Source organism: Pseudochaenichthys georgianus, chromosome 13, assembly GCF_902827115.2.
Source record: "Pseudochaenichthys georgianus chromosome 13, fPseGeo1.2, whole genome shotgun sequence".
NCBI lineage: Eukaryota > Metazoa > Chordata > Actinopteri > Perciformes > Channichthyidae > Pseudochaenichthys > Pseudochaenichthys georgianus.
Window position 1 is genome coordinate 31,598,856 of NC_047515.1, and position 16,708 is coordinate 31,615,563.

At 39.6% G+C, this 16,708-nt stretch overlaps 3 protein-coding genes across 8 annotated transcripts in view; 1 reads left to right on the forward strand and 2 right to left on the reverse strand.

The window, feature by feature from the left end:
- numa1 (nuclear mitotic apparatus protein 1) overlaps nucleotides 1–4,069 on the reverse strand; it is a 29,377-nt gene extending 25,308 nt beyond the window's left edge. For both annotated transcript variants that reach the window (XM_034097924.2, XM_034097922.2), the window contains exon 1: nucleotides 3,987–4,069. The gene's annotated coding sequence lies outside the window, so the exon portion shown is untranslated. The remainder of the gene's footprint in view (nucleotides 1–3,986) is intronic.
- Nucleotides 3,161–7,020, forward strand: lrrc51 (leucine rich repeat containing 51). 4 transcript variants are annotated; one of them, XM_034097926.2, is made up of 5 exons: nucleotides 3,161–3,266; nucleotides 5,204–5,278; nucleotides 5,681–5,886; nucleotides 5,977–6,125; nucleotides 6,828–7,020. In XM_034097926.2, exons 2-5 carry the CDS (start codon nucleotides 5,227–5,229, stop codon nucleotides 6,961–6,963), a joined length of 543 nt encoding a protein of 180 aa, XP_033953817.1. In that variant the 5' UTR covers nucleotides 3,161–3,266; nucleotides 5,204–5,226; the 3' UTR covers nucleotides 6,964–7,020. The 4 variants fall into 4 exon arrangements, with proteins under 4 accessions (XP_033953817.1, XP_071061306.1, XP_033953816.1 ...); XM_034097925.2 differs by lacking the exon at nucleotides 3,161–3,266 and adding an exon at nucleotides 4,845–4,969; XM_071205205.1 differs by lacking the exon at nucleotides 5,204–5,278 and having other exon boundaries at nucleotides 3,162–3,266.
- A 152-nt stretch (nucleotides 7,021–7,172) lies between these two features.
- Nucleotides 7,173–15,137, reverse strand: lamtor1 (late endosomal/lysosomal adaptor, MAPK and MTOR activator 1). 2 transcript variants are annotated; one of them, XM_034097928.1, is made up of 5 exons: nucleotides 15,056–15,137; nucleotides 10,799–10,941; nucleotides 10,603–10,680; nucleotides 9,462–9,585; nucleotides 7,173–9,054 (listed from the first exon to the last, which is right to left on the reverse strand). In XM_034097928.1, exons 1-5 carry the CDS (start codon nucleotides 15,113–15,115, stop codon nucleotides 8,962–8,964), a joined length of 498 nt encoding a protein of 165 aa, XP_033953819.1. In that variant the 5' UTR covers nucleotides 15,116–15,137; the 3' UTR covers nucleotides 7,173–8,961. The 2 variants fall into 2 exon arrangements, with proteins under 2 accessions (XP_033953819.1, XP_033953820.1); XM_034097929.1 differs by lacking the exon at nucleotides 15,056–15,137 and adding an exon at nucleotides 14,162–14,399.
- Between the last annotated feature and the right edge of the window lie 1,571 nt (nucleotides 15,138–16,708).

The following is a 16,708-nucleotide window of genomic DNA, read 5'->3' on the forward strand; positions in this document are numbered from 1 at the left end:
TCGGGTCGATGATCGTGTTGCTTTTAATCACACGAAGCCAGAATAAATTGAATAACGACTTCTCCAACCGTAGCCTATACTTTGCTCCAGAGTGCAGTGGTTCATTGTTTTTAATGTGTTTCTGCAGCATTTACCGACCGCTGCAGTGCTGCTCTTCCACAGGAGTTTATTCTCCCGTTAGCTCCCGGTTAGCTCACACTGCAGCGGCCGCTCTAAAGTATTCACTGTCCGACTGTCACACAAGCAGCTGATGCATATCCCCAGTTCCCCTTAGCCTAACGGCCCGTCTACACTACAGCGTCGACAGCTCCAATCTGCCCATTCACTTTCAATGGGGTGACGTCACGTATCCGCGCTTTTTCGCCGAACTGAATTGTGGGTAGCAGAGCGGTCCGACTCAGGCGACAGAAGTTGAACAATGTTCAACTTCTGTCGCCTGAGACGCCGGAGTAGCCAGCGCCAGCCAATCAAATCCCGTTTCCCAAAATCTGACAGCTGAAGCCGTAGCCAATCAAACCGCGTCTAAGCTGGGAGAGATATCCCGCCGTTCATTTCTATATTTCAAAAAAAGTCGGAGGAGAAACTAACTATCGCCGTAGAAAATCACCCGGTTTTGTATGACCAGACCCTCTTCACCTACCGGGATACAAACCGGAGGAACCAGGCATGGAGGGAGGTGGCAGAGACAGTGGGGGAAACTGGTAGGTTTTCGCCTGTTTGGGGAGTTTATATATATATATATATATATATATAGCTCGCATAAAATCCCCGGGGGTTTTTGCTTTGTATGTCGGGGGCGGGAGATTCATGTGATTGGTTGTTGGTCGTGTTGCTTGAATAAAATCCCCAAGCTCCAGACACGCCCAGCTCCAAGCTATTTTTGAAGCTGTAGTGTGGACGCTCCGTAAGTGAATGTGTGTCAGTCTGAATTGACGCTGTTTGGTATCACAACGCTGTTATGAAAGTTTCTCTGGTATAAAACGGGTGATGTTAGCATAGCAACCGAAGCTAAACTGACTACTTGCATCCGATAGCTGCAATAATACAAAACAACACGTCTGCCTCTCTCCACAATGATCGATAACAGTGAACGGATGGTCAAAGTAAGGTACAAATAAACAGAATCACACGAAGCCTGGTTAGTGTTGCCTGACTTTATAAAGTGTGTTTGTAAGCACTACTGCTTGTAGGCAGGCATAACAGTCGACCCATGTTCAGGGGAGGAGGGTTTAGTTTCCTGGACCTGCACGCCTCGACGTAAGAGAGACGCCAGCGACGCCACCTCTTAGCTCCGAAGCTCTTGGCTGAAGTCGAATAGTCCATTTAGCTTAGGAACCTTCATAAAGGAGTGAAATGACCCGGAAGTCCCTCAGTGGCAGCCATGATAAGTGCCGTTCGAATTCTCTAGAATGATGAGAATGATAGGAAAGGAGGTTTCAAACTTCCTTTATAACCTCCTTTAGCTTAGGAACTAGGGTTGCCAGAAACTGACCATGATCAAAATCGATTATTCGGCAGCCCTGGCGAATAATAATCGATTATTATTATTTTTAAAAATAATATTCGATTATGGAGACTGTAGCGAATATTCGAATAATCGCTGGCATCCCTATTAGGAACCACTGGACCTCCCTAACCGACAGAAGTGAAAATGCTGCCCCACAATGCCTTGCAGCCGCAGCATTTGCCGTCACTCGAGTCTCGGCCGTTCACGGAAACAACCGATTATGACCGAGAAATTATATCATGAAAGTTACGGTGCTTATTAAGCATTTTAAAACGTAGGTGGTAAGTTGCCAAAGTGCTTTGTTTTGAACGTTCATCAGTATTATAATCAAAAAGAGAAATATGAACGTTAGTTTTCACTGAAATTATCAAATAAAGTCAACATTTCAGTCTTTACTGAGCTGTGTGGGGTTTGTTCAACTTTTAAAAGATGTTTGAATGGTGATATACACAGTGATAGATGTTAAGGACTAATGTTTATAATAAATACATTTGTATTGATTTTAAGATCTTTAGTTCATACAATCATATGTATTGGGATCATTTGTATTAATGTGGACCGGAGGGAGAGGGTGACGAGCATAAGTTTCACTTTCCTTTTTTATTTCAATTCCAACTTTGGTCATGAAGAATATGTTTCTCTGTTGTCCACGTTCATAAAGCAAAGCAGCAGCATCAGAGCACGGTGCAGAGTCTCTAGATGAGTTTACAGTAGTCCCTCGTTCTTATTAAACATCCATGTTGTAGTCCGCTGTATAGAAAACTGTGGTTTCCATAGTTTCCCCACAGCAGCAGACGCACACAATGACGTCCGCTGGCGCATCATAAACACGTCGGATAGTGAAAGTGCATTCGGATTCTCTAAAGTACCGCAGTCTCTTCTCCTAAGTCCTTTTGAATTCTCCTATCCACTATCCCTTAACCCCGTGACGTTTCACTCAGAGGTCAAGGAATAGACGATAGGGTTAGAACTTAGGATCTGATTTTTAAACTATCCGACTGCAGCCCTTGCCTCTAGACCGACAATTGTTTGGAGCTGGAAGTGAACCCGATTCCGGAGCTAAGAGCCGGCGCCGCTGCGGTGTGAACAGGAAAAACCTGCGCTTTTCAGGCTCCAGCTCCGAGCCGAAGCTGAAAAAGCGCTGGTGTGAAAGGGGCTGAGACTGATTTCAGACAGCTGCCACTCAGTCAATCAGCCCGACTTTTTAACCCCTTGATCTCCTGTGAGGATTTTTCAAGTTGACTTCACATATACACATACTTATTAGTTATAATAACTTTATTTAATACAACATTTACGGTACAAGATTTAATCATACAGCCCATGTAGTATGATAATGAATTACAGCAAACATGTTCAATATATCCATTATTACAGCTCCGTGGGGTGGCAGTAAGACGATATGGGTCCGTTCTTATTGTGCATCCATGGGTAAAGATAAACGCAACTCACATTGGTTTCTCAAACAGCATCTCTGTAAACTACGTGTATTCACTGAATTTCACTCTCTGCCTTTAACGGCTCGTTGTAGCTCCAATAGCTCCAGCCCCCACCCTCCGTTTTTCCAACCCAGTTTAGATTTAACCACGCCCACTTCCGCATTACGCAAGGATCGACGTAGCTATACGCGATAGCGTCATAGACGCGGCACACCCGCGAAATCTGACACTACCATCCTTTTAAACGCCGCATATTAATATACAATATAATAGTGCTTCTTTGTCAATATGACTGACGACCACACATATGCAGTGCTGAGGTAATGTTAATTCATCATTTAATATTAATTCCTGATGGATATAAGAGGGATACATGAGCAAACATCTGTATAAATAGCCTATATATAATGTTTCGTTTTTTTGTTTGTCATGTAACATATTAACGTTTTGACCTTCTGTTTAGGATGTAAAGGTATCTATTTAATATTTTATTTAAAGATAGACATTTATAATATGTTATAAATGTCTATTTTGTTATATAATACAACATATAACATTTGACATTTAATAACGGCATGATTATTATTATTATTATATATTATTTTTCCAAATCCTGCTGTGACATTAGTCTTTTAATCCTAGATATGTTCTTTAGGTGATAGTAGGCTGATGTAGTCATCGTTTTAATGTGACTGTTGAAACTCAGGTTAGAGTCCACGACTACACCTAGATTTCTGGCTTTATCTGTTCTTTTGAACATTGCAGACTGAAACTCAGCGCTAACATTTATACGTTCTGCCTTGGCTCCAAAAACCATTACCTCAGTTTCGTCTTTGTTTAATTGGAGAAAGTTCTGACACATCCAGTCATTGAAATAAGTAGTTAAAGATAACGATACACCTTGCTAAACTTCTGGCGTACATGTTAGCAAAGTTATTGCAACTGCTAACCGTTACTATAACGCTAACTGTAACCTATCGAGTGAGTTTATATTTAAAGACCAACGATGATAAAGATGTGGCTTACAAGCAGTGACTTACCTTGAAAGACGTTGTCCTTTTTTTTTTTCTGTATCGTATTTATTCTTTCTCTGAAAAGGGACACAGCCGCCCGACTACCTGCCTAAAAATAAACAGTGTCCCGTGCTAAAAACACACGAAATTCAAAAAAACTTAAGATCAAATCAGCCAATCAGGTTTCATATATTGACGCGTCTGAAAATAAGCGAATCTGATTGGTTGAAATGCATGACGTCTTTAAAGTTGCGCTTGTTTTTGACGCCGGAGCGTTTCGGTCTAAAGTAGGCGGAGACAACTGACGTTTAAAAACCAAATGCACCCAGACAGTATTACGTTCTTGGGTAATATTCACAGTGGACATTAAAATGTTGTTTGGTTCAATTTTCTTGTCCGAATCATTACGTTACACGCGGGCCAAACAAAGCATTGCTCCCGCTTTGCAGCAGCAGGGCGCAGGCACTGCATGTTATTGCTTAATGTTTCCATTTATGTTAATTTTATTTAATTGTAGTTTTTAAATTACTGTCTGGTCATTAATGTGTTTACCTTACTACCCGACTCCGGATAAGTGGTTAACGATGGATGGATATTACAAGATTTGATAACTGCATAGGCTACGAAATGATTATTTTTACAAATGTATTGTAAGGTGTTTCTAGCAAGCGAGTAACTATACATGCACAGTTAATAATTGATAGGCAGCATGTGTGCTCCTTAGCGGCTTATAACTCTGTAATTATCAAATGTTATACAGTGTGTAGCCTATAGGATTAGAGGTATTTGGACATTACTTTGGGCAAATGCAATTTAAAGGTTATCTTGATCGATAACAAATAAACCCTAACTACAAATCCCATGTACCTGTTGGTTGCCGTGGATACGCCGTGTTGTATCTCCACAGGCAGGTCAAGTGTAAACACGGGTTGCTCATTATTACCCTCAGTTAAATAGCGTGTTGCTGAGTTTGTCGGTGATTTTTTTTAATAGGCCAACATTAAATCAAGGTAGGTTCATAACCGGATGTAAAAGGGAACAGAAGGTATTCAATTGTATTTCTATACAAAATATAAGAACTGCAACGTAGCAGTTTGTGGCCGCTCCGTAAATTACTGGGTTATGACAGCAAAGCTGTGTTTGATTATTCGTGATATACGATGTTAAAAATATGAGGCTTTTTGTTTTTCAAATGAATTGCGTATGATCTTCTTATTTACGATGAAGTCACTGTCCTTCAACAGGTGACTGAAATAGAGGTGTGATTATGTATGGAGCTCCAGTGGATTTATCTTTCAAAAACATCTGTAGTTTGGAAGGTATACACTTATACACATATTTATAATTGTACTGTATTATGTTTATTTTGTATTATCTTTGCTTTTTAATGATGGTTAGCAAAAAATGAAAAAGCCTATAAGATAGCTACTTCATGTGGAAGACAGTAATACATAAAAAGGCATACATGTTCAATTAAGCAGGGTTAACAACCCACACCTAAAGACACAATATCTATGTTTATATATTCTATATGCTGTTTTATATAGTTATCTATACATATATCTATGTATATAGTTTAAAAACGTAAGTTCAATTGACATTGACATAGACACAATACATATACAGTTGATGCCTTGGAAACAATGTTCACCATATAAAAAAAATGTAACGCAAGAAACTATTCAATTCAAAGTATATTTTTCCCTTTTCTTTGGTCTCAGGCGCATGGACTGAAGAACCCAGCAGGGGTCTGCGGCCTTTAAAGAGAAATTCAGAGATGAAGTACTCAAGCTGCTCTCTACGTCTCAATAATAACAACATCCTCGACCTCCATGACCTCCAGAAGACGGTTAGCTACTTCCTGGCCGAGCCTTCACAGCTCGCCTGGCTGGACCTCTCCTTCAACAGCATCTCACACATAGATAAAGTAATCTTCCTCTTTCCTTGGATTAGCATGTCTTCTTTCTCCCACAGTACATCTGCAATATGCATGTACATGTGTGTGCTTGTGTTCCAGGTTTTGTGCGAGCTGCGTGAGCTGCGTGTGTTGTATCTTCACGGCAACAGCATTTTCATTCTCTCAGAGGTGGACCGGCTGGGAGCACTACCACATCTACACAGCATCACTCTGCATGGAAATGTCATAGAAACCAACAAGGCTTACAGGTGGAGAGTTTCTTTTAAATGTACCCCAAACACATTCTGCTTAGCTGTATGATGATCCTTTTAATGATCAGTCATTGTTGTGTGGTTATTTATTTATAAAACTGAGTGTGAATGAATGTGCAAAGACATATTTTTCCAAATCTTGCACTGAACTTTCCTTTTGAACATATTTCTTGTACTATTTTTATAGTATATTTTTCTTTTTCTTTTTACTGTCATAGTCTATATTTATATTTTTGATTAAGCAGTACTTTCCTGTCTTTTATTTTATTTGTATACACTTGATTTTTATCGGAACACCAAGGCAAATTCCTTTTAAGTGAAAACCCACCTGGCAGTAAACCTTATTCTGATTTAACAATATACAACTGCTGGTGGTTTGCTGAGTGAGACTCAAATACTTGGCAAGCCTGTAGGTGCTCAGCATTGTAACAGGTGCTTAAATGCACATCAAGCTCATGTTACAGTTCATATTCCAATCTGCATAGCAAGCGCACACACACAGAAAGAGAGGGGCTGCTGGTCAAAGGTCTATTCTGAACCGGGTTCTCATAAATCCTGTACGTTTTTGAATCATTTGTATTTAAATGTGTAACACTAGAAAGGGGAAATAAGGTTGGATTTCAACATTCAATTGTTGCAAGCAAAATGTATTAAAACGATTTAGTGCGTGTGCATAAATACTTGTTTTTGTCCCTTTAGGAATCGTGGGATTTCTGCTCTGCCTCAGTTGAAGACGATGGACTTCAGTGCTGTGACCCAACAGGAGCGAGTCATGGCAGAGCTTTGGCATCAGAGAAACAGCCGCATCAGAAGCAACAAGTTGTTGAAATCATAGTTTCACCCAAATGTCCTGTGCCCCAAATCCATTGCTATAATCATTTCTAAAACATTGTTTGTTTGTTTGTGTGTTTGAATATTTATGGTTAAATCAGCACTTTTTTCAATGCTTTTGTCCAATTTCTTTGATGGAATTAATAGTTTGGGCATTAACATACTGCTGGGTATTAACACACTTCACGGGTATAAGCAATAAGACAAGAGTGCTAATGTTGAACATCTTTAATGAGATAATTAAACCAAAAAACAAACAAAAACAACAAATTCTTAAAACTTTGTGGTGCTAGCCTAAGATATATCAAACATGTCAGGTAGTAGAACACATTTGAGTAACAAAGAAAACAGAAACAAATGCCAAAAACCCATTGCAAAAAGCTCAAATCAGTTGCATGGTTGAAGTAATCACAGCCTTGCCGATCATCCCTTTAGAGACTGCTCCCTGCACACGCATACAGTCATGTGCTCTCCTCCAAAGAGCAAATAAACATTTTAAAACACAAATAAATAATCACAAAAGGTCTCGGATCATTTTATCTGTTTTGGTACGTAGGTTGTTAGCGCTCCCCCAAACTGCTACAATGGTTAGTTCCTGATTAATATGAACAACTCAATCATATTATAGTCTGCAGCAAAAAGCTTTGCTTAAAAGCTAACAATTGCAGGCCTTAAAAGGGTTCTTCCATTTCATAAAAACATTTGTTATCACTACTCAAATCTTAGCCAATCCTGACCAATGAACTCTCTACAAAAAGAGGAACTTCATACAACTCATGTTTTTACGATCAATCAGAAAATTCTGTACAAAGGCGGCATGAATATATGATTAATGTCCGTGCACCCTCCACCTGCCCGCCCTCTCATCGCTGTATGCCTCGTCTGCTATTAAATATGTGAAGTTCTGGGATTCAATTTAAAGAGTTTGCCAGATACATTTTCTCAGTGCTATTAAAAAAAAAAATCAGAGGACACATTACTGTCTGTCAACTCAAAACCAGAGACATTATGCCCACCCAGCATCCCCCTGCTTATGTTCGCATCCTCACCCTCCAGAGTACACCAACCATAAACAGGTCAATTTAGCCTCAAATGGAACAACAGATTACCCACTGGACAACAAATAACCAACTATTTACTGATTACGTTATGTGGGTGGCAGGGAGACATGGTTGGTGAAGTGTGACACCAGATAACTGGGTTGTGTGATGCCTAAAGTCTCTGCAGCACACATCAGGACTGTAGTAGTAAACCGTCTAAATTATAGTGACATCTTGCTGACATATTTTCTTTAATTGACTATTTCTGAATGTTTTCCCAACAGACAACAGAGCTAAAGGCATATTTAGTGCTAACTTTATGCCATATTGCAAGTTTTTATCCTGGTGAATGGCTAAAATACCATTGTACTTGCACCTACGGTACTGTGATCATTGTAATTCTTCCATGACAGAGATTTCGTATTTCTCCATGTTCCAGTGAAGATTGTATACACACCAATAGCTGATGCATTGTGCCAGAAATCCTTCAACTATATCCCAGGTGAATACACTGTACATCCTTCCACGCCTTTATAACAGTCTGTTTGCCTGTGTACAGGCGAAGGAAACAAACTAAATTAAACTGAGTAAAATTAGGGAGATCAACAAGTAGGATAAATTATGATTTTCCAGCTGGTTCTGACTGAGTCTGTGATCCACGCATTGCGTACAGAGGAGTAATTGTTGTACATAATGGAATATACCCCAATGGCCCTTCTATAGTAGACCATCTTCCCTTGCCCATGCTGATTTGTCACTGACCCACAATTATGTACACTAAATTAAGACGGCCATAGGGTGCAATCCTACATCGTTTCTGTCTTTATAGCAGTTAGAGGCATAGCTAAGAAGGAGAAAGGACTGAGATGCTTTAATAAATGGTGGGCTTGTGGGTGTTGATGCAGAAGTGACATAAAAGAGAGCGTGATGGGAGAAACAGTATGCAGGCCATGGTAGCAGAATCATGGAATAGCAAACTGGACCACCAGTTCTTCTTTAGCATCCACTTTGATTTGTGAAATTGCACTGTAAGCGTACGCTGCTATCTTGGATATCTGCAAAGAAAAAGAGACAGTGTTCATTTAATTTCAAACCTTTATTTATCCAGATTGTCCCTTGAGATCATAGATCTCTTTTTCAAGGGAGACCTGCAATGCACCTGCAACCAGCAGTGTTTATGTTGAGTGTGTAAAAAGATACAATTCACAGTTTCCATGTGTAAAGACTAGCCTACTGTGTATGACCAACAGAATGTCTTTGACACAAACCGTTATAACAGAAAAGTATAAGATATCCTTCAAATCTATTTTCAGCCACACACTGAAATACCTAACAGCTACATGTTGCATGCCAAATGTCCCTCTGATGTTAAATCTAGCCAACAAGGAAGCACACGACAAGAAGCAATGTGGGGGGTACAAAGACATGCCAACATTTCACCCGTGTGCTAGTGTTTGATTACCTGTTGAACATCTGAGTATGGCACCAGGTCACTTGCAAGCACTTGGTGGGGCTGGCTGGTGAGGGAGGGGAGAGCGAGAGCTTTCCTCTGGGGCAGACTGTTACTCAACACAGCCAGCTTAGTACTGAAACAAAACAAAAGCTGTTTTATCAAAGCTGTAGGAAAGAGGTTTGGTTAAAACACAGTTTGTCACCTTGAAGCTTAAAGCGGATTGTTGTGTCCTCAGAACCTCCAGTTTAATCTGCACCTGTATTTTAGACTAAGCACAGCTGCTGTGTTTGGCAGAATTCTAGCCACTAGATATCATTGTACCTGAGGTTTAAGATAAAGTTTTATGGGCATATGCCTACGCTTTTTCATTGTTTTGTTTTTATGTAATTACTTCCTCCATTTCATTTTCAAGTCCTTGGGTGGGTGTTGGAATTTTAAAACATTGTTTTCAGTTTCATTCTCATCCCCTTCCTCTATGACAACACACACCATTACATGTCTTTAAAGCTGGCTCATGTCTCAGTAGTACCCATTAGATAGACATTTGTGAGATCTAGTATAACCAGACAACACGAACCCAGCAATGCTCTAAACAGTGTCCATACAGGATGTACAGCACAAGGGAGGCTCAAAATCTTACAAACTAAGAAGGTTATCATTAAATGGCTCTCATAACAAAAATACAAGCTCTTTTAATAGTTTATTAGCTGCCTACAGGTATGATTCCTCAAGTAAATTATAACCGTCCTTTGGTACACACTTGTCTGAATGCAGACAATTATTATTGTTATCAATAACTATTATCTTTCTTAACAAGAAGGTAAAAGCAAAAACAGAAGATGCATTCATTGCAATAAATAAAATTGGATTACAGACATATCCTTCCCTATAACAACAGCAAAAACAACATGGCGGCACAGAAAACAGGAAGACAGCAACCTGCTGGATAGTATTCCTAACGAGAGGAAGAGCAGGACACAGTAGGACTGAAAGAGAGACTAATGGCAGGCACGTTTCAGTAACTACCTCTTTCAGGGCTCTCTTCTTTTCTGCAATTTCCACCACAGCTGATCACGCCCATCCCATACAAGGAAAACAAAATGGAAAACTGCAGAAACCAACAAATACTGCCTACTGCTCAGTCACATACCTGTATTGTCTAGCTTTGTCCATGTATTCATGCTGCTCCATCATGACAGAGTCAGCTGCTGAGACATCAATGATGTTCCTGACGGAGAGGAACAAATGGCAGTTTCATTAAAAAGGAGTGTATGAATATCTGCTTTATTATTAGGAAACATGCTGAATCTGGCTCGTCTGTGTGTGTGCACGAAGGACTGTCTTACTGTGCCGTCTTAGTGAGGATGGATGTAAGGAGGGCCTGCTCATCTGTCCTTGCGGAGGGGACACTGGTAGTGATCCAGTCTGTCCCATTTGGCGGTTTACTGACAGGGTCCGGGTGGGGGATCAGCGGCTTACGTTCATTACGCTAGAAAGGATTATCAGAAAAGTAATAAGTACAAACGTTTTCAGCTTATGACATTTTAATGAACTGTGTAGCAATTCAAATGTACAAAAATAAGTGCCACAGAACATTCATTACCTAACTTTAGTTTTATGCATCATGACATTAAACATGATCAATGATTGATAAGGAATAATAAAGTACCGTTTGACCCATTACAATTATTTCCCTCATTAGATACTTTATAATTAAAGATTACTGTCAACATGTAACAATTAGATGTGGTGTCAAAGTATTGATTTATCAACAGCACTGGCAATACATTTGTCAACAACACAACACTTATATTGTTACTAGGGCCGGGACTTTAACGCGTTAATTAAGATTAATTAATTACACAAAAATTAACGCATTTTAATCGCACTTATTTTTGCACAGCGGAACGTTTCTCACTGGATGAGTTTCAGGCGTACCGATTATACTGGAGCACCAACTAACGTTCATGACTTCAGCATGGGACTTCAAACAACAACAAACCACGGTGAACAATAGTCAAACATGAACGAACAAGCTGATGAGACCGCTTTGGTCGGCCCCGTGGATGGGACATTTTGTTTTAAAAAACGGACGGATGGAAGCGTCGATAAGAGCACGGTTGTGTGCAAATTATGCAAAAAAGAATTTGCATATCACCGCAGCACATCAAGCCTAAAGTATCACCTAAATGCAAAGCATGTAGCAGCTAGCGTGGACGTTAGCCCGACTCCGAGTGCAAGGAACCACACCCTGACCCAACCCACACTCAACCAGATGACTGGTTTCAGGGCCAGGATAAGTAAGTCCACGTCTGAGAGAATAACCAGCTCACTGGATTGCACACAGGGCTCAACATTAAGGACTGCCCGATGGCCATCTAGTATTTAGCTCGGGCAATGAAGCCTCACCTGCTGGTTGCCCGATCGGGCAATCTATTATGCCAGTATCATGCAGCTCGCGGATCCAGTAATGAGTGACCCGACAGTAAAACTAAAGATATCTATAACTAGTTTAGGTAGTTTGAGAGGTAATTAAAATAGCTACGTGTGATATTCTAACCTGAAGTGTGTGTTTTGTTCCGCTCACCGCTGCATGTGGTTATGCAGAGCTGCGTGTCGAGTCTCGACTCGTCAGCAGCAGCTGATCTCTCTCTCCCGTCAGATTAGACTTCACTCGCGTTTATGTCCATATCGATCAGATCCAGCTAGTTCTAGCTAATGATATGACTACCTGCTTATTAAAAGACAACTACACAATAAGTGTCGCTATGCAACTGGATGAGGCCACAAAGTAATAGCGCAGCATTATGCATTTGTTTACATGCCCACCGGAACCCCGAGGCATTACCAACAGATCAACGCACAATCAACCCATACAGGACATCTCTTTCTCCACATTACGTGTTAGACATTAGAGTTGACTATTCTTGTCTGTCACATACTCTTCTTGTCTGTCACATAAGTGGCGCAACTGAAGCGGTATTGCTCTAAAGGGAAATTATTTTGACCGAAGATATTTAGATTTGCCGGCTAACGGGAACTCTGACGTGTGCTTCGCGGATGCGCTCGGCTTCTCTCGACTGCTGCTCGGGTCTGCTCGGTCAGCTTCCGGATGAGGAGGCATTCGTTCGACCAACTTACAGTAGTTAACATTACAAACATTTTTAACAGGGGCCATAATAGTGTAAATAATGTTTGTTTTGGCAGTTATAACTGAATGTAATGTTGTCTACTTTTTTCCATCTGGGAAGGCATTTGCCTTCATCAGATGGAAAGTGTTTTGACCAACAACTTAAGTATTTCTTATAGCTATGCAGGGCATGCAAGCGAGCAAACACAAACAAGAACAAACAAACAAGTGAAATGAAGAATAAAATTGAAATTGTACAATATAATATTGTGGTGGTTCATCTTATAATTCAGTCTAGAGAATGCACCAGACAGCATCTAAGACCTGCGAAAATCAAAAATGTCTAGGGGGACGGAGGCCCCCCAAACCCTTCGTGCCATTTAGTCCACGTGCATTTTTCAGGGCAATCTCTATTGGGCTCAAGGCCATCTGTAAATTAGCTTAGATGGCCCACAGGGCCATCTCCCAAAATCCTTAATGTCATGTACTTGGACTGTAGACCACTTGGAGTAAAATCCATGTGAAAATTGGTTCTCACTGTTCTCAGGTTTAATTCTATTTGATTAAAAATGCGATTAATTTCGATTAATTAATTACAAAGCCTCTAATTAATTAGATTAATTTTTTTAATCGAGTCCCGGCTCTAATTGTTACATTAAGTAAAGCTTGAGAAAGATGTAGGCCCTTTGTACATAGCATATTGAAATAGGCAATCCTTTCACTATTAGGTTTAGGCTGTACACAATATTCATACAAAAATTGTTATACAAGGGTTTTAGTTTTTTTGTAACCACAATAAATGTGTTTAAACCAAGATAACCCATTTCTTAGAAACATTTTTCCTGAATGTTAGTCGTTTCCCTTTCCTTTTTTTTTTACATACATACTCCCCTACATTGCAGTAAAACTCGTAGATTAACCTTACAAATCATAAAATGTATTCGATTGTACTATTAATGCAGTTATTAAGATAACATTAATAAGTGCATACGATGGAAGATACTTCATGAAGGCAGCACGGACTAGTTTCCGTAAACTAAAAATAGCTAGGGTCATATGACACAAATCACATCAAGTACATGGTATCTAGAACATAAACTATTAATGGTAGTAGTCGGGAGGAATTAGACATATATTCATCTGCTGGCAAATATGGTGTTAACAGATTTTTGATTTTTTTAAAAAAAATGCATTTAAGGAAGTAACACTGATTTAACTAGCTAAACATAATGTCCTGATAATAGTAAAAATGACAGTTAATAGGTTGCCATATGTCTGCTTTTCTTCTGCGTTTGCCTTCAGATCTGTCAATTATCTTTTAATCTATTATGGTTTCTCATCTATGTGCCAACTTCACAGCCTGGGTCAGGCCTTTGCCGAAGGCTTTAACTAGCATGCTAAATGTGTCATATCACTATAACTATTAAATGAATGGCCGGTTGATAACCTTCTCACACATTACTCAAATGCATTTCCCGTAAAATACATTCTCGATAAAAAACAATTGAATCACATAAGTTGTTTCTCTATACAACGTAACATTTATCGGGACATATGTAGCCGGCTAGCAGCTAACTACCTGCTCTTGGGTCTCGTTCTCGCTGCTGTAACAGCACCCCATGTCAGCGTCCGAGGGGCGAAACTACACAAGCCCGGCTTCTCCGTCAGAAACGAGCCGTGTTTATCTTCTCCAACATAAAACTGTTCTCCTGCGTAGTTTTACTTTAGCTTCATGTAAAGGTAGGAAGCTACTGTCAACAGCAGCTCCTCGGAAGAGCTATCACATGACAGCGGCTCTGGTGCAACAACACAACGACCACTTCCGGTATAAAAGAAGCAGCTGCGGACTCCGTCACGTGATGGAGGATTTCTTTTTCAAAAGGAGAGTTACGTTGAAGCCAAACGTAAGGACGGAGCATTAGGAAAACCATATTTAAAAAAAGAAAGAAAGTAAAACGATCAAATCTTTAATAATACTTTAAAGTCCCAGAATGCATGCCAGTGGTTTTGGCAATTTAGGAGAGAGAAGCCCTTTAACCCTCTATGGCATGACTTTTTATTTTGGGAGGAAAAACATTTTTCACCATGTGTTTTAGGAGCTTAGGGGTCCCTGATATTACATCAATTATAAAATGTGACCCCCCCCCCCACACCCCTCAACCAGGGGTTGGTTTGTTGCCTCAGGGCAACAGTGTGCTACAAGGGTATTGAAACACCAAGGATTTCTACAATTCAGAAGAAACAATATGAATTCAAAAGGTTTTCTGTGTGTGTGTGTGTGTGTGTGTGTGTGTGTGTGTGTGTGTGTGTGTGTGTGTGTGTGTGTGTGTGTGTGTGTGTGTGTGTGTGTGTGTGTGTGTGTGTGTGTGTGTGTGTGTGTGTGTGTGTGTGTGTGTGTGTGTGTGTGTGTGTGTGTGTGTGTGTGTGTGTGTGTGTGTGTGTGTGTGTGTGTGTGTGTGTGTGTGTGCCTAACCCTATCTTGACCTTCACTGTCAGACGGAATAGCCCTAACAGCCATGTCCCTTCTGCCCATAACAGGTTTTGGTGTCCATTTCCTGTAAATATCAGTAGATGGTAAAGTAAAAACATTGATTAGGTTTATCATTTTACAGCTGAGCACATTTGCACACTTGCATGATATTGATTGGAAAAAAGTGGTCTGCCCTGAGGCAACGAACAACAAAACATAGTTGTAGCTAATTAATAAATACATAATAAGTCTTTAAACCAGGGGTGTCAAACTCAATTTCATCCCGGGCCACATCAGCATTATGGTTGCACTCAAAGGGCCGGTTGTAATTTTTATTATATATAAATATACATATGTAAATATATAATTAAATAATGTATTATATTACATTGTTGGCCCTGCATTGGATTATTATCAGTTCTGGTAATATCTTCCTAAATAACTACGTCTGAAAGCAGAAGTCGAGGGCAAATAATTGAAAGTAAATATTCAACAATTACACCAATTGTATTGTATATTATATTCTTTGCAAGCTCTTGCGGGCTACATACAATTAGGTCGCGGGCCAGATTTGGCCCCCGGGCCTTGAGTTTGACACCCCTGCTTTAAACAATCAAATATACTTCTTTACGTATTCATGCACATGCATGTATTTTTTATTTTAAGTTGTGTACATTTCTAATATGTTAAAAAGTTAAATGTATCTTACCAAGTGGTGGCCCTGAGTCCCCTGCAGCTTTGCTTGCAGAAAGGACTGCTCCACCCCCAGACAAAATGCCACACCGATATAATTCCCTCATTTTATTGGACACCAGCATGTCAGGTGACATTGTGTATATTTAAAAAAATAAAAATATTTAGAGGGCCAGTGTGCGGTCGAAAAAGGTGGTGTGTTGCCTGAGGGCAACAGTATGCCATATAGAGGGTTACATTAAGACTTGTAGTTTGTTACTGAACTCTATAATAATTACAGTCTATAGCCTATTACCACACTACAACAAACTAAAGGCTACAGTTCTGAGGTTGTACTTGATTTGATCATTTCCATTCTATTATACTCTAAACTTATTCTTTACAACATTCATTTCCTAGCTTTTAATACTTTGCATGTTCTGATCATTAAAACTCAATACATTGCATTGCATTAAGCTGCCACTTGTATCCAAAGCAACTTACAAATACACACTCACAAATGTTCATATGTATGATAATCAAAGACTGTGTAGCATATTTTCCTGCTAATATTTTAAATATATATTATTTTATTATAGAAATAGCCTACTGGTTGACCTCTGTGCATGTAATGACTGCTATGTGTAATCTGCTGTGCATGCAGATCACGCATTGGAAGTATATTGGATAAATTAACCTGCTAAATATTTTTGATATTGCTCAACTCTATCTATTTGCTATTTAACCTCCATATTTTTTATTATCTTAAAATTACTCTGCAAAGTCGCCAGCTTCAGTTGTGATTTACGGTACTAATGCACCCTGTGGTTGAGTAAAGCGCCAACCCCACTTTAATGGCACCAATTCATGTTTTCTATTTTGTAGCTATAATAGATGGTAGCACATTTAGTCAATTGAAAAACATTGCAAATATGTAATCAAGTGTGAGCTGTCTATGCTACAACTATACTACTACTACTACTA